We start from the raw sequence: 27,505 nt of genomic DNA, 5'->3' as shown, positions 1-27,505 counted from the left end.
AAGCTCTCTTCCAAAGTGGCTGTACCATTTCGCATTCCCACAAACAGTGAATGAGAGTTCTTGTTGCTTTGCATCCTCCTCAGCAATTGATATTATCAACTTTTTGGATTTTAGACATTCTAACATGTGTGTAGTGGTTATCTTGTTTTCATTTCCCTAGTGAGAAATTATGTTGAATATCTTATTTTCCTATTTTATATTCTTGTTTGGTAAAGTCTGTTCATATTTTTTGCCCATTTAAAAATTGGGGTTGTTTGAGGTCTTACTGTTGAATTTTATGAATCCTTTTTTTTTTTCTTTTGAGATGGAGTCTTGCTCTGTTGCCCAGGCTGGAATGCAGTCCCAGTGGTGTGATCTTGGCTCGCTGCAACCTCTGCCTCTCTGGTTCAAGAGATTCTCCTGCCTCAGCCTCCCAAGTAACTGGGACTACAGGCGCCTGCCACCACATCCAGCTAATTTTTTGTATTTTTAGTAGAGAGGGGCTTTCACCGTGTTAGCCAGGATGGTCTTGATCTCCTGACCTCATGATCCACCCACCTTGGCCTCCCAAAGTGCTGGGATTACAGGTATGAGCCACTGCGCCCAGCCTCTAAATTCTTTATATCATTTGAATACAAGTCCTATATCAGGTATATAATTTTGCAAATATTTTCTTTAAATCCGTGGCTTGTCTTTTTCTTTTCTTCATAGTATTGTTCATAGAACAAAAGTATTATGTGTACGTCTACACAGAAACCTGTATGTAATGTTTAAAAATGTTTATAGCTGGGCACAGTGGCTCACACCTGTATCCCAGCATATTAGGAGGATCACCTGAGCCCAGGAGCTTGAGACCAGCCTGGGCAACATAGCAAGACCCCATCCCTACCAAAATTTTAAAACTTAGCCAAGTATGGTGGTAGGTATCTGTGATCCCAGCTACTCAGGAGGCTGAGGTGGGAGGATTGCTTGACCTCAGGAGGTCAATGCTTCTGTGAATTGTGTTTGCATCACTGCACTCCAGGCTGGGCAACAGAGTGAGATCCTATCTAAAAAAAAATGTTTATAGCAGCTTTATTCATATTCACCCCAGACTGGAGGCAAGTAAGGTGTCCTTCAGCAGGTGAATAAACAAAGTGGTACATCCATACAATGGAATATTGTTCAATGCTAGAAAGAACAAACTACCAAGCTATGAAAAACACAAAAGAACTTTAAATGCATATTGCTAAGTGAAAGAAGCTATTCTGAAAAGGCTATATACCGTATGGCTCCAATTATACAGCATTCTGGATATGGTAAAACAAATCAGAAGGTTGTACTAATAGAAAACAGATTAGGGTTGAGGAAAGGGGGAGTGGCTGACTCTCAAGGGCCTATACAGAAGTTCTAGTATGGTGATGAAACTGTTCTGTATGGTACTTGGGTGGTGGATACATGACTCTATGCATTTGCCAAAACCCACAGAACTATATGTCACAAAGACTGAACTTTAATGCCTACAAGCAAAACAATAAAACATCAACTAGGTGGGTGGGGGACTTCCAGGATGGAATGCAGACTATGACAAATGAATCTAACTCCATTATAAGTGGGTGGCATAACTGTACTCAATGGATGAGGAAGGTAAAGGAACTGACCTAAGTAACTGAAAAACAGTATTTTGACTGGAAACTGTAAGGTAAAGACAAAAGAAACTGAACATAAACACTGGACTCTAGTTGGTAAAGTTGTTTCTCCTGGGGGTATGAGTCAGCAGTTCTGATGCTCTATACGTGTATACCTGAATTGAGCAAGACAGTAAATGGATGACAGGTAGTAGGAGCTAGGTGTCTCACTGTCGGAGAGGAAAGTTATAGGTAAGCAAAAAAGGAAGATCAAAATAATCCTCTGGCACTAGATTACAGTTGGAGATATAAGTGTGAAGTCATGTTTAGGTTAATATGCCTGCTGATGGTTAAAACAAATGATTTTGGATATGTGTGCATATATGGTCTTATGTATTGAACATTTGTATCCCTTCTCCCAAGGTCATACATTGAAATCCTAACCTCCAGTGTATGGTATTAGGAGGTGGGGTCTTTGGGAGTTAATTAGGTCATGAAGGTCGACCCCTCCTAAGAGGATTAGGACCCTTATAAGAAGAGACACCAGAGCTTCCTCCCCACTTTGTCCTCTCTACCAATCAGGGACACAACAGGAAGACAGCCATTTCCAAAACAGGATATAGATCCTCACTAGATACTGGATCTACCAATGACTTGATCTTAGACTTCTCAGCCTCTAGAAATGTGAGAAACAAATGTCTGTTTTTTAATTATCGCCTAGTCTGTGGTAATTTGTTTTAGTAGCCTGAGGTAAGACACATTAGTTACTATATATACATATATTTCCTATCTCTGTCTGTTTAGACAGTCTAGAAGTAGTGATACACCACTAGGCAATGAATACTCAGAACTTGGTTTCTAATGCCATTCTCTTTCCCAGTGAAAGAGAATGACATACAGGATGGACACCAACAAAATAAATCCAAGAGGCAACAGTTTTCAGAAAGAAGTAGTGAATGAGACTCATGGATGAGACCAGTCAATGAGTCAGAAAGGTGCCCAGGAGGAAAGAATGTTAAGGAGAAGGTGATCACCAAAGTCAAATGCTACAGAGGCCATACAGGACAGAGTGCTGTGACCATCAGGAAGCCACTGGAAACCACAGTGGGAGTAGAGGCTTGCATACTCTAGGGTATAGATGGCAGTGGGACTATGAGGAGTTGAAACATTGGCCTCAAATTTCCCGAAGTGCTATGTAAAGAAGTCCGTTGGCAGAAATGGGGGACGATCAGAGCCCAGGCTGGGCAGGAAGGAAATAAGGGTGGAGAAGGAGGGCTTATAGCCATCACCTTCTTAGAGAAAGTCAATAGGACCTGTTGGCAAAAGACTGTCATCATCACCTATAGGCAAAATGTGGGGCTTCTACAGGGTCAGCAAGAAGTCTTACTGAGAAAAAATCCGTAACAAATAATGTACTATTTCAAAAATACACCCTAAAAGTATAGCTGAATCTCTGTGCCTAAGACCCAAGCCTGAAAAACGCATTAATTAGGATCCTTTTCATGCTAAAGATCATAATTTATTGAAATGTGATGTTTTACCTTTGCTCACAGCATTAGCATATTTTTGTGCAAAGGACAGTGTCTGAGAATTCTATGGTGTGCTTATCATAACCATGTTTCAGTTTCACACTTGTCCTTTTTCCCATGACCCCCTTTATTTTCTTTTCTTGACACCTATAATGGCAGAGGGTATAACTTAAGCTAACAATTGATTACACTTTACAAGAGAAGTTCAAATATGAGTCTAATTAAAGAATTTCTGAACACTTCTTCCTGGATAAAACATGCATTTTTAATAAGGAAAAGCCCCTGACATGTCATTCAGACTTACATTCATGTGTGTGCTTACACACGTGCCTACTGCCCTCCTCTCACCACCTGGAAATACCACTTATCACCCAGGAGTAATTGGCTAATTTGCTGGATTTGCCCTTTAAATGTTCCATGTTCTCCTGACACCTGTGGGTTTCATTTAGAGGCTTTTAGAGCTTTTTACTAGAGATGGCTCTGTCTGAAAAGGTGTTTCGAAGGACAAATTTGACTATGGTATCCTTTAATCGGAAGAGAATATTGTTCCCATATGAAAGGCACACCATTCTTGGGAAAAAAGAGCAAACACTAGTAACCACAGCCAAGACTGTGGGGAGTGTATCAGGGTTACAACCAGATACACCCATAACTTGTCACACTTATAACCGGGTATAACAGCAATTTGCCGTCACAACAGGTTACAACCAGAGTTACTACCACAACTTAACCATTGTAACATGTTGCTATCACAACAGATTACAATCACAAGTTACAATCACAACAGGTTACAACCACAAGTTACAAACACTAGCTTGTCTTGCCACATCAACAAATCTGGCTAATATTCCCTCCATACTTGATGTATAGTATGATGAAAGGTTTCAATTATTGGTAGTTTGGGGTATTAACACTATCTGGCCTTGGGGAGGACATGACTATTCTGGGGTAACATGAGGAAACTTCTCTGTCTTGATGGAACAGTTCTGCCTCCTAATTATGGTGATGGTTACTCAAATCTACACACATAACATTTTACAGGACCTACTCACACTCGCTCACACATGCATATCTGAATGCAGGCAAAATCTGATGAAATCTGAACAAGGTCTACCTGACTTAACAGGATTGTACTAGTGTTGATTTCCTGGTTTTGACAATGACTACGGTTATGTAAGGAGAAGCCAGGTGAAGTGTACACAGGAACTCTCTTGAAGTATTCTTATAACTTCTTGTGAGAACCATTTCAAAATAAAAAGATATTTAAAAAATATATGTGACTTGCTATGGGTCTCTTAAAAAAATACTTGTCATCATGAGTTTGCTCCTCCCATCCCAAGAAACAGTGAGTCTCTTGAGGTTGAAAGGGCTGTTTTCAGGGTCCACTGGCCCACAGTTATCATCATTGGTGGTGTTGCCTCGGCAAATAGGCTTCTGCCAGCATGAAACATTAACCCGTCAGCACTATTGCTTAAGGAACATTAGGGGAAAGGTGAGGCTTTTCCAAGATGGTTATAAATCCCCACCCTTGAACTGCATGGCTCACATCATTCCAAAGGAACCCCAACTGGCAGGCTGGAATGCCTGGGAACTACCACTCATTTACCAGAGGCCCAATTAATCTGGTCGCTGCACCCTTTTCACCAGAATAAGGGGTGTGTTGGCACAAATCAATGCTCCTACCTTTACCCTTGTCAGGTTTGTATTCTCCACCCCCCAATATGTCTTCAAGATCCTTGTCTGAAAAACCTGGAGAAAATAAACCATACATTTCAATGACAAGAAAACATTTCAGCAACAGGAAACTTGTGTTAATGTTGCCCAAGGTGCAGAAAATGATTGCTAGTTCCACTTAAGAATGTCCTTGATGAAATTTTAAGAGCCCCCCAGACCCCCTCCCACTGGTGTACATTTGCCAAATAACGTCCCACCTATCTGAGTGTGAGTGGAACCACAGAGAGGATGGCTATCACCCCCATGATTAGGTTAGATTACATGCCAAAGGTGAAGGGATTTTGCAGAGGTAATTAAGGTACCAAATCAATTTGACTTTGCATTAATCAAAAAGATTATCCTACATGGGCACGACTTAATCAGGTGATATCCTCAAAAGCAGGTTCAGGCCTTCTCTGAGCTCAGACATGAGAAGCAACAGAGTTGGCCGGTCTCTCCTCCTTTCTCCCCATACCAACCCCTCTCTCGGTTGTTCTTCTTCTGGTCTTGAAGCAGCAAGCAGTCATTATTTCTACAGCTGCTAGGGAATGTACCGTCAACAAGCAATTGAGCTTGGAAGAGGACCCAACCTCAGATGAGACCCCAGCCCTCACCAACACCGTGACCACAGCTATATGAGCTCCTGAGCAGAAAACTCAGCTTAGCTTTTCCTGAACTCTGGACCAAAGGAAACAGTGAGATAATAAATGGGCATTGTCTTAACTCAGAGTTTCTGATTTTTGTTATGCAGCAAGGAAACTGATACAAGGAAGCAGAAAATTTATGAATGGGTAAAAGATTCATAGAAAGGACAAGGGAGTCCCACGGAACCAAGTGTGGAAAGTTCACTGATAGTTTCATACTCTACACTGAGCTTAACCCGTAAGAAACAACCGCTTTTGTTGGGGCCAAGTTTTGGTGCCCTATCCAAGAAGATTATCCACAAGGATCTGAAAAGTCTGTGAAAATATTCCTCTCTTTCCCCACTGCATATGGGTGTGAGGCCAGACTTCCTTCATATACTTCAACCAAAACAACATCTCACAATGGAGTAAAGTGCGTGTGAGAATCCAGCTGCTTCTATCCAGCCAGACGTGAGAGAAATCTGCAAAAATGTAACATCGTGCCCATTCTCCTCAATACAAGTTTTTGTCTTGCCTAGCATAGTTATTTCTCATAAAAATGTTATTTGTGTTAAATGTATGGGTTTAGTGTCGTTCATTTTAGATTAATTAATAAAGTCTTTCAGTTTTAATCTCTAAGATAATGAGTATTGACAAGCATGACCCACATAAGCAAAATCTCTTGAGATCTCAATGATTCTGAGAGTCCCAAGACGAAAAAAAGCTTAAGTGCCACCATTATAGGGTTCTCCAGTGGCTTGAAGCGCCTCCCACTCTGCCAGGTGCAGACTGGCTCTGGCTCTGTGGGATGTTGTAATTAATGAGACAGAACCCGACCAGGTGGGACTTACCTCCTCCTCCAGCACTCGGTTTCCTGCGGCCATCATCTCGATCATTTCGATCATCTAAGGCATCAGCCAAGTCAAAATCATTTCCTTCATGGGATCCCAAAGTAAAAGAAATACTCAATTAGTTCATCTAGGGGTAGCCCTTGTGGATACTGTCTCAGAGGGAGCCCCATGGGATCCTTCCCTTACTGCTCTCCTCAGAGTGCCCACCTTACCTAAAGTATTTGCTGGAGCTCTGGTAGTTACTGGCCTCTTGGTTGTGGTGGTGGTTACATGGTTCCATCTCTCTAAAAGGGGAAGGGCGGACAGCAAAGGGAGCACATTAGGAACAAATGCAACAGCCATTCATGGCTCAGGGAAGTCACATCATGAATATTCTTCTCTTGTTCCTTGAGGCTCCTACAGGACCTCTGAAGAATCACTTTGAGATGGATGACAAATAGATATAAAAGGCTTAAATGAGGTGGGTTCTGCTCACTTTTCTTCAGGGGATGGGGGTTATGAGGCAGACACAGTCCCACATGTGGCCAGGTAAGTGGTAAAGCTGGGACTTGAGCCCAGATCTGCAAGAGATGACCACATGAACCAAGGAGTTCCAGAGCTCGAGCACGAGTGCTTGAGAGCTCCAAGCCTTGGTTCTACCACTATCAACCTGGCACTTGAACTATAGCTAATCCTGCCCAGGGATGGACAGATTGAGGTTACATTCCCTGTGGACTGTGGTAGTATCTTATAAATGCAAAGTGGTTACAACACACATATATAATTTTATAACTGTGGTTACTATTATAAACACTAGGTCTCTGGGCTCAAACAGATTCCTTTCAAATATGGAAGTCCCTCACACCAATTACACAGATAGCATTCATGAATATTCCAGTTGATTATTTTCTTGAACTTCAGAAGACTGTGCTGTAACTGTTCCCACTATTGAAGTTAATAGAGGGAAAAGACAGAGACAGTGCTATATACAGCAAGCAATCGGGAGAGAAACAGCAACGTATGTGGGGAAAAAAACCTAAATGAGTTTTACAGAGCAATAATGTGATATCCAAACTGCCTGGGGACATTTAAAATGTATTGCCTATCATTTTTCGATAGACCTTCGGTGTTGTCTGTGAATCAGAGAAATGCAGGTCTGAATGTTCTGCAAAGAAAGTACAAAAACAATACAGTAAGTCAAGTCATGAACCAACAGTTCTCAGTTGGAATAAAGAGGGATATTACAAAATAACAAAAGGATCAATCCACCAGGAAGACATAACAATCCTGAATGTGTGTTCACCTCACAATAGAGTGTCTAGACACATTAAGTAAAACCTGATAGAGCTAAAAGAAGAAATAAACAAATGCACTTATAGTTGGGGGCTTCAACAGTCTACTCTCAGCGACTGGTAGAACTACTAGATGGAAAATCTACAAGGATATTGAAGAACTGAACAATAATCAAGCAAAAGGATCTAACTGGCACAACAGGACACACCAGCCAACCACAGCAGAGTAAACAATTGTTTAAGCACTCACAGAATATTCACCTGAGATCATATCCTGAACCAGGAAATAAACTTCAACAAACTTAAAAGTATTGAAATTATACAGAGAGGTATCATAGATTATAATTAATTCGAATTAGAAACAGAGAAGAAATAATAGAAAACAAGAAAATCTCTAAACACTTAGATATTAAACAACGTACTTCTAAATAAAACAAGAGTCAAAGAAAAAGTTTCAAAGAAAAATTTAAAAAATACATAGAACTGTGTGAAAATGAAAACACAACATAGCAAAATATGTAGGATGCAGCTAAAGCAATGCTCAGAGAGAAGTTTACAGCACTGAATGCTTAAGTTAGGTATGAAGAAAGGCCTCAGATCAATAATCTAAGTTACTAATTCAAGATGCTAGAAACAGCAGCTAGCTAGATACTAGAAAAACAAAACCAAAGAAGCAGACGGAAATAATAAACACAAGAGCAGACATCCACGAATTGAAAATAGGAATGCAATACTAAAAAAAAAAAAAAAACTATAAAACCAAAAGCTTATTTATATAGTAAAAAAGGGATAAACCTCTAGTGTTACTAACAAATATAAAAGTTGAAAAAGATGCTATGCCAATAAAAGGACTGAAATAGGACATTATAGATGTTGTAGCCATTGAAAGAATAATGATGAACTTTTTTTAGCTCACATATTTGACAACTTGGAAGAAATGGACCAATTTCTCAAAAACCACCAACTATCAAAATACAACCTAATCCTATGTTCATGGATTAGAAGACACTAAATTGTTAAAATGACAATGTATACTATCTAAAGCAATCTACAGATTCGGTGCGATCCCTACCAAAATCCCAATGACATTTTTTGCATAAATAGATAAATTAATCCTAAAATTCATATGGAATTTCAAGGAACCTCAAATGGCCAAAACAATCTAGAAAAATAACATGAAAGATTCACACTTATTGATTTTAAAACTACAGATACCACAACACATGTGGTACAGACATCGAGAACAGACATAAAAACCATGAAATATAATGGAAAGCCCAGAAATAGGCCAGGTGCAGTGGCTGAAGCCTGTAATCTCAGCACTTTGGCAGGCTGAGGCAGGTGGATTGCTTGAGCGCAGGAGTTTGAGACCAGCCTGGCCACATTGTGAAATCCTATCTCTACAAAAAATATGAAAAATTAGCCAGGCATGGTGGCATACGCCTGTGGTTCCAGCTACTTGAGAGGCTGAGATGAAAAGATCGCTTGAGCCCAGGTGGAGGCTGCAGTGAGCCATTATCACACCACTGCATTCTAGCCTGGATGACAGAGTGAGACCCTGTCTCAATCAGTCAATCAATCAATAAAATAAAGAAAGAAATAAAAGGGAAGAAATGGAGGGAACTAGGGAAGGAAGGGAAAGGGAAGAAAATAAGGGAAAAGAGAAAGGAAAGGAGGAAGGAAGGAAGATAGCAAGCCCAGAAATAAACTCTTGCATATATAGTCACTAGATTTTCAACAAGTATGTTAAGACCATTTGATGGCAGAAAGAAGTCTTTTCAACAAATGGTGCTGGGAAAATTGTATATCCACATGCAAAGGAATGACGTTGGACCCCGACCTATATTATATACAAAAATTAACTCAAAATAGGTAGAAGATTCTTAGACATGATAGCATAAAAAAAGAAACAGTTCAAAGACCTAAATATAAGAGCTAACACTATAAAACTCTCAGGAGAAAACATTACGAAAAAGCTTCATGACATTGGATTTGATGATGATTTCCTGGATATGGCACCAAAAGCACAGGCAACATCAACAACAACAACAAAATAAATAAATTGATCTTCATCAAAATTTAAAACATTTTTGACACAGAGTCTCACTCTGTCACCCAGACTGGAGCGCAGTGGCACAATCATGCCACTCACTGCAACCTCTGCCTTCCAGACTCAAGAGGTCCTCTTATCTTAGCCTCCTGAGTAGCTGTAAGTACAGACGTGCACCACCATGTCCAGCTAATTTTTGTATTTTTTTCTACAGGCAGGGTTTCACCATGTTGGCAAGGCTTGTCTCAAACTCCTGGGCTCAAGCCATCCACCTGTCTTGGCATCCCAAAGTGCTGGGGTTATAGGTGTGAGCCACCATGCCCAGCCTAAAATTAAAAACTTATATGCATCAAAGGACACCATCAAGATAGTAAAAAGATAACTCACAAGAATGAGAGAAAATACAAATCTTACATCCAATACGGGATTAATATCCACACTATATAAAGAACTTATACAACTCAACAACAACAAAAACCTTGATTTTAAGGCTAGGCACAGTAGCTCATACTTGTAATCCCAGAACCTTAGGAGCTGAGGTGGGTAGATTGCTTGAGTCCAGAAGTTCAAGACCAGCCTGGGCAACACGGTGAAACCCCATCCCTACCCAAAAAAACCCCACAAAAATTAGACAGGTGTGGTGGCACACCTGTAGTCCCACCTCCTCGGGAGGCTGAGGTAGGAAGATTGCTTGAGCCCAGGAGATGAAGGTTGCAGTAAGCTGAGATCATAACACTGCACTCCAGACTGGGTGACAAAGTAAGACCCTGTCTCAAAAAACAAAACAAACAAACAAAAAAAAGGTTTTAAAATGGGCAAAGGACTTGAATAGACATACCTTCAAAGAAGATCTACAAGTGACCAATAAGCACATGAAAAGCTGCTAAGCATCACTAGTCATTAGGGATATGCAAATAAAAACTGCAACGAGATACCGGTTCACACCCATTAGGATGGCTATCGTTAAAAGACAAATAAAACATTGCAAGTATTGGTGAAGACATGAAGCAACTGAATCCTGGTATGTTGCTGGTAGGAATGTAAAATGGTGCAGCTGCTGTGGAAAAGGGTTTGGCACTTCCTCAAAATGTGAAACAGAGCTACCATATGATCCAGCAACTCCACTTCTAGGTCCATACTCAAATGAATTGAAAGCAGAGAATCTAACAGGTATCTGTATGTCAATGTTCATAACAGCATTATTCACAACAGCCAAAACATGGAAACAACATATATGTCCATCAACATATGAATGGATAAACAAAATATGGTATATACATATAATGCAGTATTATTCAGCCTTAAAAAAAAGAAATTCTGGTACATGCTGCAACATGGATAAACCTGGAAAACATTATATTAAGTGAAATAAAGCAGACATAAAAGAACAAATACTGTGCAATTCCACTTATAAGAGGTACCTAGAATGGGCAAATTCTTAGAGACAGAAAGTACAATAGAGGTTACCAGGGGCTGGGGTAAGGAGGAATTATTATTGTATGGGTATAGGGTTTTAATTGGGCTGACGAAAAACTTTTGGAAATGATCATGGTGATAGCTGCACAACATTGTGAATACAGTTGATCCTCCATATCTGTAGGTTCCGCATCCAGAACCAACCACATGCTTGACCAACCATGGATCAAAATATTCAAAAAACAAAAAAAATACAAATATAAAAATAATATAAATTTTTAAAATACAGTACAATTATTTGCATATTGTATTAGATATTATAAGTATTCTGGAAATGATTTAAAGTATATGGGAGGATATGTGTAGGTTATATGTATATACTATGCCAATTTATATCAGAGAATTGAGCATCTAAGGATTCTGGTATCTGCAGGGGGTCCCGAAACCAATGCCCAGCAAATACTAAAGGAGGGGCAAATGTCTACTAAGTGCCACTGAATTATACACTTAAAAACGATTAAAATGGTAAATTTTATATGTATACTTACCACAATATTAAAAAACTCAACCTAGATGAAATACACAACCTGAATATTCCTATAACCACTAATTCATTCAATTTAAAATCTCCTAAAAAAAGAAATCTCCAGGACTTGGTGATTTCACTGGAGAATTCTATCAAACATTTAAAAAGGAATTAACACCAATTGTATACAATCTCTTCCAGAAAGGAGACAGGAGGAAATAATTCCCCATTCATTTTGTAAAGCCAGTATTACCCCTGTAACAAACACAGATTAGTTTGTTTTCACACTGCTATGAAGATACTGCTTGAGATGGGGTAATTTATAAATAAAAGAGGTTTAATTGACTTAAAAGTTCTGCATGGCTGGGGGGAGGCCTCAGAAAACTTAAAATCATAGTGAAAGACAAAGGGGAAGAAGGTATCTTCTTCAAAAGGCGGCAGGAGAGAGAGAGGAGCGAAGCAGGAATTGCCAAACACTTTAAACATCATCAGCTTTCATAAGAACTCACTCACTGCAATGAACATTCGTGTGCATGTGTCCTTATAGTAGAACGATTTATAATCCTTTGGATATATACCCAGTAATGGGATTGCTGGGTCAAATGGAATTTCTATTTCTAGATCCTTGAGGAATCGCCACACTGTCTTCCACAATGGTTGAACTAATTTACACTCCAGGAAAATGTGGCACATATACAGCATGGAATATTATGCAGCCATCAAAAACGATGAGTTTGCGTCCTTTCTAGGGACATGGATGAACCTGGAAACCATCATTCTCAGCAAACTGATAACACAAAATCAAATACCGCATGTTCTCACTCAGGCAGGTGTTGAAGAATGAGAACACATGGACACAGGGAGGGGAGCACTACACACTGGGGTCTGTTGGGGGGAAATAGGGGAGGGACAGTGGGGGGTGGGGAGTTGGGGAGAGATAGCATGGGGAGAAATGCCACATATAGGTGAAGGGGAGGAAGGCAGCAAATCACACTGCCACGTATGCACCTATGCAACAATCTTGCATGTTCTTCACATGTACCCCAAAACCTAAAATGCAATAAAAAAAAAAAAAGAACTGACTCACTACCACGAGATCAGCATAGGGAACCATTCCTAGGATCTAATCACCTTCCACCAGGTCCCTCCCTTGACAATTACAATTCGAGATGAGATTTGGGTGGGGACACAGAGCCAAACCGTATCAAGACTGTATTAAACAAAATCTATAGACTAATGTCTCTCGTCAATTTACATCCAAATCTTCAACAAAACAATAGCAAACAGAACAGAATGTATAAAGAGAATCACACAGCATGAAAAATGGAATTTATTCCATTTGGGCAAGCTGGATCCAATATTTGAAAATCAATCAATGTACACCCTGTCAACAGGCCAAAGAAGACAAACCATATATCAAAGGACATGAAAAAATCTAACACCCATTTATGGAAAACAAAAATACTTTCAGCAAATTAGAAATAAAGGGGAATTATCTCAACTTCATAAAGAATATCTAAAAAACACCTATAGCTATCACCAGACTTAATAGTGAAAGACTGAATGCTCTTTCTCTAAGGTCTGGAATGGTGCAAGGACATCACTCTTACCACTCTTATTTAACATAGTACTAAAACGTCTAGCATTGCAATATGAAAAAACATATACAGATTGGAAAGGAAGGACTATATATGTCTCTACTTGCAGACAACATGATCATATATATAGAAAATTCCAATAAATCTACAAAATTTCCTAGAACTAATAAGTGAGTTCAGCAAGGTCTTGGGATACAAGATCAACACCATTCACATGTAATAGCAGTGAACATATTAAACCCAAAATTAGAAAGACAATGCCATCCACAATTGCTCCAAAGCAACTATTTAGGATGTGGCAGTGGCTCATGCCTGTAATCCCAGCACTTTAAGAGGCCAAGGCAGGCAGATCATCTGGGCTCCGGAGTCTGAGACCAGCCTGGGCAACATGGTGAAACCCCATCTTTACTAAAAATACAAAAATTAGCCAGGTGTGGTAGTATGTGCCTATAGTCCCAGCTACTTGGGAGGCTGAGGTGGGAGAATCTTGCTTGAGCTGGGGAGGTGGAGGCTGCAGTGAGCCAAGATCACACCACCTCACTTCAGCCTGGGCAGCAGAGCGAGACCCAGTCTCAAAAAAAAAGAGAATAAAATATTTAAACATACACTTAATCATGTTCAAGACCTCTATACTGAAAATTACAGTGTTCTAAAGAAAAGACATCAAGGGAGACATAAATCAGTTGAGAGACATACTGTATTCATGGATTAGAAGACTCCACAAAGTAAAAATGTCAACTCTCCCAAAACGGATCTATATGTTTAACACACATCCCATTATAATCCCAGTAAGTTTTTTTCTAGACTAGGCAAAAACAAACAATCTAAAATTAAATGGAAAGGCACAGGCCCTAGGTGAGCCTTAAAAGAACTTGACAAAGCAGAAAAATGTGGAACAAATCACTCTAACCAATATTAAAGCTGAATTTATAGTTATAGTAATCGGGACAGTGTCAGAGCTATGGATAGACACATAAATCAATTGAACAGAATGAAGAGCCCAAAGAGACCCCAAATACACTCAAGTGATTCTTGACAAAGGTACAAAAGCAATTTGATAAAGCATAGTCTTTTGAAGAAATGGTGCTGGAGTAACTGGACATCTACAGGTAAAAATAAAGAATTTCAACTTAATCCTCATACCTTATTAAAAATGAACTCAAAATGGATGATTATCTTTACTTAAATATAAAGGTATGAAATTTCAAAAGAAAATATAGGGAAAAATATTCGGGATTGAGTTTGGTAAAGAGTTCATACTATTGATAACAAAACCACGTTCCATAAAAAGAAAACTTGATACATTGGACCTTGTGAAAATCAAAACATTTCCTCTGTAAAAGACTTGGTTAAGAAGACGAAAAGATCTCATTTTTCTGCCAGGTCATCCAGACAGAAATATCAGTAAGGAAACAGTGGGCCAGGACAACACTTAGACCAAATGGACCTAACAAACACATACAGAACATGCTATCCAACAGCAGCAGAATACACATTCTTTTCAAGCACACATGGAACGTTCTCCAGGACAGGTCACATGTTAAGTCACAGAAAAGGTCTCAGTAAATTTAACAAGATTGAAAGCATATCAAGCGTCTTTTCCACCCAAAATAATACAAAACTAGAAGTTAACAGAAAATTGGAAAATTCACAGATGTGTGGAAATTAAACATTCTCCTGAATGTTTCTTCAAAGAAGAATCAAAAGAAAAATCAAAAAAATTCTTGAGACAAATAAAAATAGAAACACAACATACCAAAACTTATGAGATGCAGCAAAAGCAGTCCTGAGAGAGAACTTTATAGCAATAAATGCCAACCTAAACAAAAAACAAAGATCTTAAATAAACAATCTAGCTTTACAACTAACTCAAAGAACATTAGAAAAAAAAGAAACTGAACTCATAGAAGCATAGAGCAGAATGTTGGTGGCCAGGGGCTGGGGTAGGGAATAGGGAGATGCTGGTCAAAGGGTGCAAAGTTTCACTTAGACAGAATAAGTCTGGAGATTTATTATAGAGCAGGATGACTATGGCTAATAATAATATATTATATACTCAAAAATTGCCAAGAGAGATCTTGAATGTTGCTACCACAAAAATATGTTGGTAATGTCTTAACAAACTAAACCTATAACCACTACACAACCTAGCACTCACACAACTTAGCATTTACCCCACAGAAATGAAGACTCATATTCACATAAAAATCTGTGTATAAATGCTTATAATAGTCAAAAAGAGATAAGCTGTTTTTGAAGCAAGCCAGATGACCTTCAAAAAGTGAATGGTTAAACAAACTACGGTACATCCACACCAAAAAATACTGTTCAGCAAGGAAATGCAACAAATTATTGATATATGCAATGACTCAGATAAATCTCAAGGGAATTACATTGAGTGAAAAAAGCCAGTCCCCAAACAGTACATACCATATGATTCCATTTTTGAAATTGCAAAATGCTACAGATGGAGAACAGATTAATGGTTGTCAGGGGTTAGAGACAGGCAAGGAGTGGATGGCAAGAGGGGGTGTCTGTTTATAAAAGGGCAACAAGAGGGATCTTTGTGGTGATGAAATAGTTCTGTCTAGATTGTCATGGTAGATACACATACACACAGAAGTGATAAGACTGCATAGAAGCAAACACACACATACTCAGCATAAGTAAAACTGAGGAAATTTGAATAGGATCACTAGACTATATCAATGTCAATATCTTAGTTGTAATCTTACACTACAGTTTTGCAGGGTATAGGATGCATGAGATCTCTCTCTATTATTTGTTACAACTTCATGTCAATTTACAATTACCTCAAAATTAAAAGTCAAATGACTGTGATTTGAGCATCAAGGTAATTTTGTGTTTTCTGAGACTGGGTTTCACTCTGTTACCCAGGCTGCAGTGCAGTGGCATGATCATAGCTCACTACAGTGTAGAATTCCCAGGCTCAAGTGATTCTCCCACCTCAGCTTGATGAGCAGTTGGGACTACAGGCATGCACCACTAGGCCCAGCTAAGTTTTTCACCTTTTGTAGAGACTGGGTCTTGATATGTTGCCCAGGTTAATCAAGGTAATTTCTGAAACAAAAAAAAGGTCTGACATGTAAATGGCCTGTCTGCAGAGACTCAGGAATATCTATTATTGACACTAAAAACTAAAGAACAAATCATGTAGATCTGACTTTGGAAAAATGGCAGTGGAAGGCCAGGCATGGTGGCTCAAGCCTGTAATCCCAGAACTTTGGGAGGCCAAGGTGGGTGGATCACCTGAGGTCAGGAGTTCAAGACCAGCCTGGCCAACATGATGAAACCCCATCTCTACTAAAAACACAAAAATTAGCCAGGCGTGGTGGTGGGAGCCTGTAATCCCAGCTACTTGGGAGGCTGAGGCAGGAGAATTGCTTGAACCCAAGAGGCAGAGGTTGCTGTGAGCTGAGACTGCGCCATCGTACTCCAGCCTCGGCAACAAGAGCGAAACTCTGTCTCAAAAAAAAAATAAAAATGACACTGGATAAGAACATCTAGGAATGAGATGGTATATAGGCAATTTTCCAGATAACTAGAGCTTGTTCCTTCCTATGCCCAGTGGTTTGTGTAACACTGATAACCTTCCAGATAGCAAATCTTTACAGAGCAGTAGCAAATCTTTACAGAGCAAATAATACAGTTCTGTCACTTTGACATGAGTATACATAATACTACCTTTCCTGGGGCCCTGAGGTTACAACTTTTCTGTTATTGCACCGTGCTTACCTCTTAAAGACAAGTCCCTTTTTCCGCTTTCTAGATTTTTAGATCTAATCTTCCATTCAGTAGGAGAGCTGCCAAGCAGACCAGTAGGTACATGTCAAAGCTTGTACTTTTGATTTTCAGGTATTCCAACAAGTGTTTGGGACAAGTTAATAACCTGCTGATGAATAGAGGCTTTTTCCAGGGTTTCTGTGGCCAAGGTACACCATCTTACCCTAAACTTGCCTTTGGGGTCTCCAGTACCTTCTCTATGTAGACACTTCTCATGGCAACATGCTATAGAAGAAAAGGCGCCCAAGGTAAAGCCAGGATCCCTGCACTTCAGGCCAGTCATGCTGCTGGCTTGCAGCATGACCTTGGACAAGTCCCTTTCTTCTGAACAATGAAGGGAAAGCCTTCTCCAGTTCTCCAGTTCTCATCTAGAGTTATTCCTCATTAGTAAAGATCACTTTAATTTTTAAAGTTTATTTTTATTATAAAGGAAACACACGCTCAATATAAAAAATACCCAATGGTATAGAATTGTAAGAAAAAAAGCCAGCCTCAAATCTATCCCAAGAGGGGGCTGCTCTGTACCTTTTCAGATCTGCCTGCAGGCCTGTGTGTGTGTGCTCACAGCCACTTATATTTGATAGAAATTGATTCATACTACATACATCTTGTTCTGTGACTTGCCTTTTTCATGTCAGTTCCAGAGCTCTACCTTATTTTTTGTAATGGCTTCAGAGTATGAACGGTTTAGAATTTGTGTATTTCACTAGTGGGCTTTAAAGGTGTTTAATTTTTGGCTGGTACAAAACACAAGAAAGTCACAAACAGCATTTCAAATGTACCTCTGCACACATGCACACGTATACCTAGAGGGAAAATGCTTTGAAGAACAGCTCATTCAAAGATTTTACTAAACTGCCTTCTCAAAATGTTGAATTAATTTATATTACTTTCTACAGAAGTAAAACGGAAAAGGTATAGCTTGATACAACAAAAGACAACTAAAGTAACCTTTCTGCCTGCTGCAGCACCACAATACCTGCTTACTGTACATTGATATTGAAGAGATCACTGACCCGAATGAAAACACACTGATGCCACATGACTGTGTAAGGTCACCTCCACAAACGGTTGTTTTCAAAGAGTGTTTCAAGGACCCCTGGGCTCCACAGAGTCATAACTATTTTTATAATCATGCTTTTATGGGGTTGGCACTTGCACTGTGGTACAAAAGCAACGGTGAGTAAACCTGCTGGCCCCTTAGCATGAACCAAGGCAGTGGCACCAAATGGTACTACAAGTCATCAGATTCTTCACCACTATACAATGGCAGTTGAAAGAGAATGCCAATTTCACTTAAGCATGTCCTAGATAAACATGGTAGACAGAATTCTAAGATGGCTGTCAAAATTCCCACCCCCAATATATGTACTCTATATAATCCTCACTCATGAGCATGGGAGGGACCCAAGAATAGGCTGGATATCACTGCCGTGATCAGATTATGACATAGCAGAAGTAAAGAGATTTTGCAAATGTACTTAAGATGCCCATTTGGTGGGACTTTGAATTACTGAAAAGAGAGACTATTCTGGTGATTCTAACATAACCAGGTACAGCCTTGAAAAGAGGGGTTTTACGTCTTTCCTGAGATAACACTACAGGCAGCAGAAATTCTCACTCTTGCCAACCATAAAGAAGGAAGCAGCCAGAAGCTCTATGATTATCCTGAATTATCCAGGTGAGGCCAGCAAAATCATGAGTCCTTATAAGGAAAAGAAAGATCAAGACAGTCAGAGAAGGAGATACGATGATGGAAACAAAGGTAAGTGTCAGAGAGAGATTTGGTAAGCAAAGGTAAGCGTCACAGAGAGATGCCCCACTGCTGACTTTGAAGATGAAGGAAGTAACCACAAGCCAAGAAATGTAGGTGGCCCCTATAAGCAGGAAAGGCAAGGAAACAGATTCTCCTCCAGAGTTTCCAAAAGGAATGCAGCCCTGTTAGCATGTTGATTTCAGCCCAGGAAGACCCAATTTTGGATTTCTAACCTCAATGATCATAAAATAACAAGTTTGTGTTGTTTAAGCAACCAAGTTTGTGGTAATTCATTACGAAAGCAATATGAAGTAATATAACATCAAACTTCAGACAAGACCTTAGCCCCAGATGACATCTGAATTGCAACCTTGTAGAAGACACTGAGCAGAGGACCCATACTCCTGAACCAGGGAAATTATGAGACTGAATGAATAGTATTTTAACTTGATAAATTTATGGTAACATGTTATAAAGCAATACAAAATAAATATCAAAGAGCAGAAAAATAATTTTATTAGAGCTCAACCATGAGACTGGTGGTGATATTAACAAACATGAGTTTTGAGTATTGGATAAGGAAAAGTGTCATCATTTAGAAACAACACAACTCACTCAGGGCATCAATATTTTCCCAACAACCTGCACAGGATGTTACAAAATTCTGAATGGACAAAAGATCCATTCATAAGGTAAAATAAACCAATGGGGTTCAGTAGAAATGAATAGGGAAAGTTCATTGATGTTACTTAACCTTAAACAACAACTTTCCAATTTTGATGTCTAAATGTGCATTTGAACATTAATCAAAAAAAGAGAAAGTGGGAGTGGTTATATTAATATCAGATAAATGAGATGTCATAGCCAGAAAAATATGAGACAAAAAGAGTAACAGAACATATGATAAAAGAATCAATCCACTAGTAAGACATAATGATTCCAAATTTGAATGTATCAAAAAACAGAGACTCAAAATACATGAAATGAAAGTTGATAGAGCCAAAGGGAGAAACAAACAAATCCATAATTATCTTTGGGAAAATTCAATACCCTATTGCCATCAATTAATTGGATTAGTGGACAAAAAATTCAGCAAAGATGTACAACTGACCAACACAATAACCATCAAAATCGAAGTAACATATAGAGAACATTCCACCCAACAATGGCAGAATTTGCATTCCTCTCAAATGTACTGGGAACATTCTCCTGGATAGACCGTCTGATATGCTGCAAAACAAGCCTTAATAGATTTAAAAGGATTAAAATCAAACAAAGTATGCTCTCCATTCATAACTGGAAATCAATGACAGAAACGAATTAGGGAAATTCACAAATATGTGCAAACTAAACAACACACTCTGAAATAACCAATAGATTGAATAAGAAATCACAAGGGAAATTTTAAAGACACTTTGAGAAGACTGTAAACAAAAACACAATCCACCAAAACTTATGAGATACAGCAACAGTCATGTTTAGAAGCAAATTTACTACAGTAAGGGCCTATATTAAAAAAGAAGAAAGATTTGTAATCAATAGCCTAACCTTTCACCTTAGAAACCAGAAAATGGAAACCAAACACAGAGCAAGCAGAAGAAAGGAAGAAAAAGAGATGAGAATGAAGAAAAAAATATGAAAGTAGAAACAAATGAAATAAATAACAGAAGAATAATAAAGTCTATAAAAACAAAAGATGGTTTTTGAAAAGATCAACAAAATTGACAAATCTTTAGCAAAACTGACAAAGAAAAAGAGAGGACTCATTACTGAAATGAGAAATGAAAGAGAGGATATCACTAATGACCTAATAGAAATAAAAAGGATTTTAAGGGAATATCATTGACAAAAGTATGCCAATAAATTGGATAGCCTAGATGAAATGGACAAACTCCTAGAAAGATACAAACTACTGAAGCTGAACCAAGAAGAAATAGAAAATCTGGCCAGGTGTGGTGGCTCATGCCTGTAATTCCAACACTTTGGGAGGCTGAGGTAGGAGGATCATCTGAGTCCAGGAGTTTGATATCAGCCTGGGCAACATGGTGAGACCCTGTCTCTACTACATTAAATAAAACAAAATAAAAATAAAACTGAAACTCACCAATGAAAACACAATAACCCAATTTAAAATGGACAAAGGATTTGAATAGAGACATTCCTCCAAAAAAATAAGCAATATTCAATAAAGCACATGAAAAGAGGCTTGATTTCATTAGCATTAGGGAAATGCACGACAAAAACCACAATAAGACACCACTTCACACCCACGAAGGTTACTGCAATAAAAGAGACTTAAGACTCTGCCTTCCGGGGTTATTTCTATAGTTTATCACTAGAGAAGATTCTCTGAAGGTGTAGAGCATCAAAAAAATAATAATAATAATTTTAAAAAGGAAATAGAAAATCTGAATAGACCTATAGTAGAATAATATAAAAAACTTCCCAAAAAGAAAAGCTCAGAGTCATATGCCTTCACTGATAAATGCTATAAAGTATTTAAATAATTAACAGCAATTCTTCAATAACTCTTCCAGAAAATAAAAGACAACACAACCTAAATAATCCAGTGAGATCAGTAGTGCACTGATATCAAAACCAGACAAAGACATCACAAGAAAAACTACAAACCTATTTCTGTTAGTAACACAGATGTAAAAATCCTCAACAAAATATAAGGATACCAAGTGCAACAAAAACAGTTATATTTCAAATTATTTTTTTAAGGCTCGAAAGCAATTCAATGGGCAGATAGATTATTTTAACAAATGGTCCTAGAAAAATTAGACATTCACAGGCAAGCAAGTGAACTTTCAGAAAAAAAAAAAAAAAATAGGAGAAAATCTATAAAACCTAGTTATAGGCAAAGAGTTCTTAGACTTGGTGTCAAAAGGATGATCCAGGCCAAGTGCAGCACCTCGTGCCTGTAACCCTAGCACTTTGGGAGGCTAAGGTGGGTAGATGGCTTGAGCCCAGAGTTCAAGACCAGCCTAGGCAACATAGCGAGACCCTATCTCTGCAAAATATACAAAAATTAGCCAGGTGTGGTGGTGTGTGACTGCAGTCCCAGCTACTCGGGAGGCTGAGGTGGGAGGATCACTTGAGCCCAGGAGGTCAAGGCTGCAGTGAACCATGATCATGCCACTGGACTGCAGCCTGGGCAACAGAGTGAGACTCTGTCTTGGGGAAGAAAAGTATAATCAATAAAAGGAAAAACTGACAAACTGGACATCATCAAAATTTAAAACTTCTGCAAAAGACCCTGTTAAGAGGATGAAAAGACAAGCTACAGAATAGAAGAAAATATTTGTAAACCATATATCTGACTAAGGACAAATGTCTACAATATTTAAGGAACTCTTGAATTCAATGGTAAGAAAAACAAAAAGCAGATTAGAAAACGGCCTTTTGGCCAGAACCACCATCTTCCAGTAATTCGCCAAAATGATGAACACAAAGGGAAAGAAGAGAGGCACCCTATGTATGTTCTCTAGTCCTTTTAGAAAGCATGGAGTTGTTCCTTTGGCCACATATATGAGAATCTATAAGAAAGGTGATATGGTAAACATCAAGGGAATGGGTACTGTTCAAAAAGGAATGCCCCACAAATGTTACCATGGCAAAACTGAAACTGTCTACAATGTTAGCCAGCATGCTGTTAGCATTGTTGCAAACAAGGACAAGATTCTTGCCAAGAGAATTAATATGTGTATTGAACACATTAAGTACTCTAAGAGCTGAGATAGTTTCTTGAAACACATGACAGAAAATGATCAGAAAAAGAAAGAAGCCAAAGAGAAAGGTACCTGGGTTCAACTGAAGCATTAGCCCGCTCCACCCAGAGAAGCACACTTTGTGAGAACCAATGGGAAGGAGCCTGAGCTGCTGGAACCTCTTCCCTATGAATTCATAGCATAATAGGTGTTAAAAAACAAAAGACCTCTGGACTGTAAAAAAAAAAAATGGAAAAAGAAAAGAAAATGGACCACAGACATAAACAGACATTCCACTGAACAGGATATACAGATGGCAAACAAACACATGAAAAGGTGTTCAATATCATTAGCTAGAGAAATGCAAACTAAGGCACAATAAGATATTACCACACACTTATAAAATGGCTAAAATGGAAATAGTGACAACATCAAATACTGGTGAAGATACAGAGAAAATGGCACTCACACAATGCATTAGGGATTGCAAAACATTACAACCTTCCTGGAAAACTGATCATTTCTTACCAAACTAAACATGTAACTACCATATAATCCAGTCATTGCACTCTTGGGCATTTACTCATAAAGAAAGAAAAATTTATGTTCACACAAAAATACTATACCTGAGAGTTTATAGCAGCCATGTTCATAGTAGCCAAAAATTGGCTTCAATACATCAAGTAAACAAACTGTGATGCATCCATCCCATAGAATACTCCTTGGCAATAAGAATGAATGTGCAATTCATACACCCAACAATATGAATGGATGCCAACTGAATTATACATGAAAAATGCCAATTCCAAAGGGTTGCCTACTTTATAATTACATTTACATAACATTTTGAAACGACAATTTTTTTTTTGCCTCCCCCAAAATTGAATGTCATGAAATGACAACATTTTACAAATGGAAAACAGATCAATGGTTGCCAGGGGTTAGGAAAGGGATGGGGAAGGGGAAATAAAACTGCAGGAAGGTGGGTGTGGTTATAAAATGGAATCATGGGATACTTACGGTGATGGCACTGTTTCTATCTGACTGTGATGATAGATACACAAACCTACACACGTGATAAAATTGCAGAGGAGACACTCATATGTGAGTGTAAACAAAACTAGGAAGTTGGAATAAATGCATATCCATTTCAATATATAGTTGTGATAGTGCAGTACAATTTTCAAGATGTTGCTATTGGGGGAAACTGGGTGAAGGGTACAAGGGGTCCTTCTCTATTATTTCTTACAACTACACATGAATCTATGATTATCTAAAAATGAAAGTTTAATTGTTAAAAAGTAGGTAAGGAGAAAGTTGAGAATCAAGGGTCATGTTGTCAAAAAAGTTTTGACACTTAAATGACTGCACTTCAGCAGTGCAGGGAAACCTAGAAAATAACTGAATACTGTTTTAAGCTGTTAAGTTTATGACGGTATGTTCAGCAGCACTGGAAAACTAACACAAGGAAGTTGAAAATTTTTTAATTGTATTAGAGCATGAGCCTTTACTATTCTCTGAGAAAACAGGAAGTACATTTCAAGCATTTATGTGGCACATGGAAACAAAAAAGCTGACATTAAAAAGAAACCTCATGCAATTATTTCCATTATAAGCAGTATGAGCCACTCCTCTCAAAGATTTTTCCTTTAAAAAGTGAATTGAAGAGTAGTTAATAAATATTTAAAGATTTTTTTAAGCCAACTATGGTTTGCCAACCTGAATATCTGTCAGATGTTTTCTTGAAAATGAATGAATAAGCCTGCCAATTTAAAGAAAACCACTCATGGTATTTGTTGCCAATGATAAGATTTCAAGGAAAAGTTAGAACTTCAAAAACATCTTTCTCTACCATTGTGAATTTAACAGTTTCCCCATACATATTTTTTTCAAATGAAGGGTGATGATATTAACAAATATGACTTTCAGTTTTACACAATGATGCATGGCATTACTTGGAAGCTCGAAAAATCTCAAGGCACTAATATTTTCCAAATGACCAACATGCAATGTTACAAAACCATGAATGGGTAAAAGATCCATTAAAAGGACAAGAGAGTCCCACAGAACCAAGTGTGGAAAGTTCACGGATAAGGGTTTCACACTCTACACTATGCTTAACCCGTAAGAAACAACCGCTTTTGTTGGGGCCAAGTTTTGGTGCCCTATCCAAGAAGATTATCCACAAGGATCTGAAAAGTCTGTGAAAATATTCCTCTCTTTCCCCACTGTGTATGGGTGTGAGGCCAGACTTCCTTCATATACTTCAACCAAAACAACATCTCACAATGGAGTAAAGTGCGTGTGAGAATCCAGCTGCTTCTATCCAGCCAGACGTGAGAGAAATCTGCAAAAATGTAACATCGTGCCCATTCTCCTCAATACAAGTTTTTGTCTTATCGAGCATAGTTATTTCTCATAAAAATGTTATTTGTGTTAAATGTATGAGTTTAGTGTTGTTCATTTTAATTAGTAAAGTCTTTCAGTTTTAAATTCTAAGATAACGAGTATTGATGAACATGACCCACATAAACAAAATCTCAAGAGATCAATGATTTGGGGAGTCCTGAGATAAAAAATGTTTGCAAACTACTGTTATAGTGTTCTCCAATGGCTTGAAGTGCCTCCAGCTCTGCCAGGCCCAGACTGGCTCTGGCTTGGGATGTTGTGATTAATGAGACAGAATCCTGTAGTAGTTCAACCAGCAAGGACTTACCTCTTCCTCCTGTACCCGGTTTCCTGCGGCCATCATCTCGATCACCCAAAGCATCAGCCAAGTCGAATGTATTACCTTGAGTGGGCCCCAAAACATAAAGGAAACAGCCAACTGATTAACAACTGGGTATAAGATTCCAAAATAAGCAAAACACCCATGGGTTCAACTGATCAGTACAAACAATGGGTTAAGACAAAGAGACTTATATTGGAATTGGATTCCGTGTACAGACATTGATAATGAAAATATCTGCAGGACAGAAGAAGTTACTACTTTCTGACTTTGCAGTATACCACCAGTTCTTCAATTAATTTATATTCCTAGGTATGCTTTGCTTAGGACAGCAGTTGGAGCATTTTAACAATATACTCACTGATTGTTGGTATTAGCCCAAAATTCAAAACCAGGTACATAGAGTCCATAAACAGGACAACCAAAAGGGAGAGGTCATATGGTCATGAAGCACCCCTTTGAGTGTGGAAATGTGAAGAAGTGAGGGCAAATCACAAAGCAGCAGTGACTCTCGTGGATCATCACTGTCTCTTCGGAAGAAAGGTAGCTCTCTACTGCACAGAACCTATTATCATGCCCCCGAATACTGGTAACAAGTTGCTGGATGGGAGCAATGACTGGGGTCCCAACCACACAGTCATGTTTTTCTTTATATCAGTGAAGTTGTCTAAATGGTAAAATGGCCATCTGAAGAAAGGGTCAAGTGACAACAGGAAAGACTGGTTAAGAAGAACCAAGTCCCAAAATTCTTTACTGAAAGAAGACACTAAAATAAATGCCATTCCAAAATGTTCTATCTGTCTAAAGAAAATGCTTGATTGGTTTCATAAAACCTAAACAATAACATTTTCCCTGATTTTAGAAAATGAAATGGCTAAAAAGGAGAAGAAGTCCGAATGCATTTTCCTCTTGAAATTTTCCCAGGAAGGACTTTTTTTTCATAAAAACACAGAAGGCACAGTGATCAGCCAGGTATGCACTCTATTAAGTTAAACCCAGGGTTCAGATGGATGCCTTGGTTGGTTCTGCACACATGGGGCTTAAAACTACAGGTAGTTTACTCGGATGCTACCCCAGGGGGAACTCCAGAGGGCCCTTCCTCACTGCCCACATTACCTGGAGGATTTGCCGGAGTTCTGGTGGCTGCTGGCCTCTTGGTTGTAGTGGTGGTAGTGTGGTCCCATGGCTCTAAAAGGGAGAGGGAGGACAGCAAGGGAAGCACATTTAGTAACAAAACACAGCAACTACTTAATGACTTGGGGAAGTCACATCATAAGTAGAATATCCTTGTCTTAGTCCTTGAGGCTCCTCTAGCTAGGAGCTTCAGAGAATTACACTGAAAAGGATGACAAAATGATATAGGTTTACATGAGATGATTTCTTCTCACTTTTCTTTGGAGGATGAAGGTGGTGAGGTGGACATGGTCTCACATGTGACCTGGTGATTAGTGAGCCTGGTCTTAAGCCCAGATCATCTGAAGATGACCTCATGGTCCAGGGAGTTCCACAGCCTGAGCATGATCCTTGAGGGCTCCAAGCCTTGGTTCCACAACTATCAACCTGGCACTTTTAACATAGATATCCCTGCTAAGGGATAGACTGAGGTTACATTCCTAGTGGAATATGGGAGTATTTCATAAACTGAAAGTGGTTACAACACAGAGACATAATATTTTATATAAGTGTGGTTACTATTGTAAATATTAGGTCTTTGAGCTCAACCATATTCCTTCAAAATTGTGGATAACTTTCACAAGAATTATACAATGTGCATGAGGTTTTTCCAATAGTTTCTTTTCATAAACATCAAGACTATGTTGTATATATTCTCACTATTGGAAATACCAGAGAAATAAATTTAAGGAATGGGAAATACAAATATGAAACAGGTTTAGCTTTGTATACAGCAAGTACTCAATAATTATTGACTATTCAGAAAAGAAACAGCAAAAATAGAAATAAGTTGAGGTCAGGTGTAGTGGCATGTGCCTGTAGTCCTAGCTACTTGGGAGTATCAGGGAGTAAAATTCCTTAAGCCCATAAGTTTGAGGCTATAATGCACTATGATCATGCCTGTGAATAGCCACTGCACTCCAGCCTTGGCAACGAAGCAAGACCCCATCTCTAAAAAACATAAGTTGAAAGTAAAAGGATGGAAGCAGATATACTATGCAAACAATAACCTTAAGAGACCTGGAGTAGCTATACTATTATCGATAAGATTTACATTATAACAAAAATTGTTAATGGAGTCAAAGAGTGATATTTTATAATTATTTATAATGATGAAAGGATCAATCCAAGAGGAAGACATAATAATTTTAAATATATATGCACCTAA

General features: G+C 38.6%; 1 protein-coding gene across 4 annotated transcripts in view; it reads right to left on the bottom strand.

The window, feature by feature from the left end:
* The window catches only part of CD99L2 (CD99 molecule like 2), a 131,662-nt gene that overhangs the window by 19,451 nt on the left and 84,706 nt on the right, over positions 1 to 27,505 (bottom strand). For all 4 annotated transcript variants that reach the window (XM_012477324.3, XM_012477322.3, XM_012477325.3 and 1 more), the window contains exons 3-7: positions 26,281 to 26,352; positions 25,153 to 25,227; positions 6,515 to 6,586; positions 6,303 to 6,386; positions 4,799 to 4,864 (exon numbers count right to left, since the gene is read on the bottom strand). In XM_012477324.3, coding sequence (XP_012332747.1) covers positions 4,799 to 4,864; positions 6,303 to 6,386; positions 6,515 to 6,586; positions 25,153 to 25,227; positions 26,281 to 26,352 — 369 coding nt within the window. The remainder of the gene's footprint in view (positions 1 to 4,798; positions 4,865 to 6,302; positions 6,387 to 6,514; positions 6,587 to 25,152; positions 25,228 to 26,280; positions 26,353 to 27,505) is intronic.

The sequence above is a fragment of the Aotus nancymaae genome, unplaced genomic scaffold (genome assembly GCF_030222135.1).
Source record: "Aotus nancymaae isolate 86718 unplaced genomic scaffold, 86718_ANA_hifiasm-v0.15.2.pri h1tg000004l, whole genome shotgun sequence".
In the NCBI taxonomy this organism is placed as follows: Eukaryota; Metazoa; Chordata; class Mammalia; order Primates; family Aotidae; genus Aotus; species Aotus nancymaae.
This window is presented reverse-complemented; position numbering and strand designations above follow the sequence as displayed.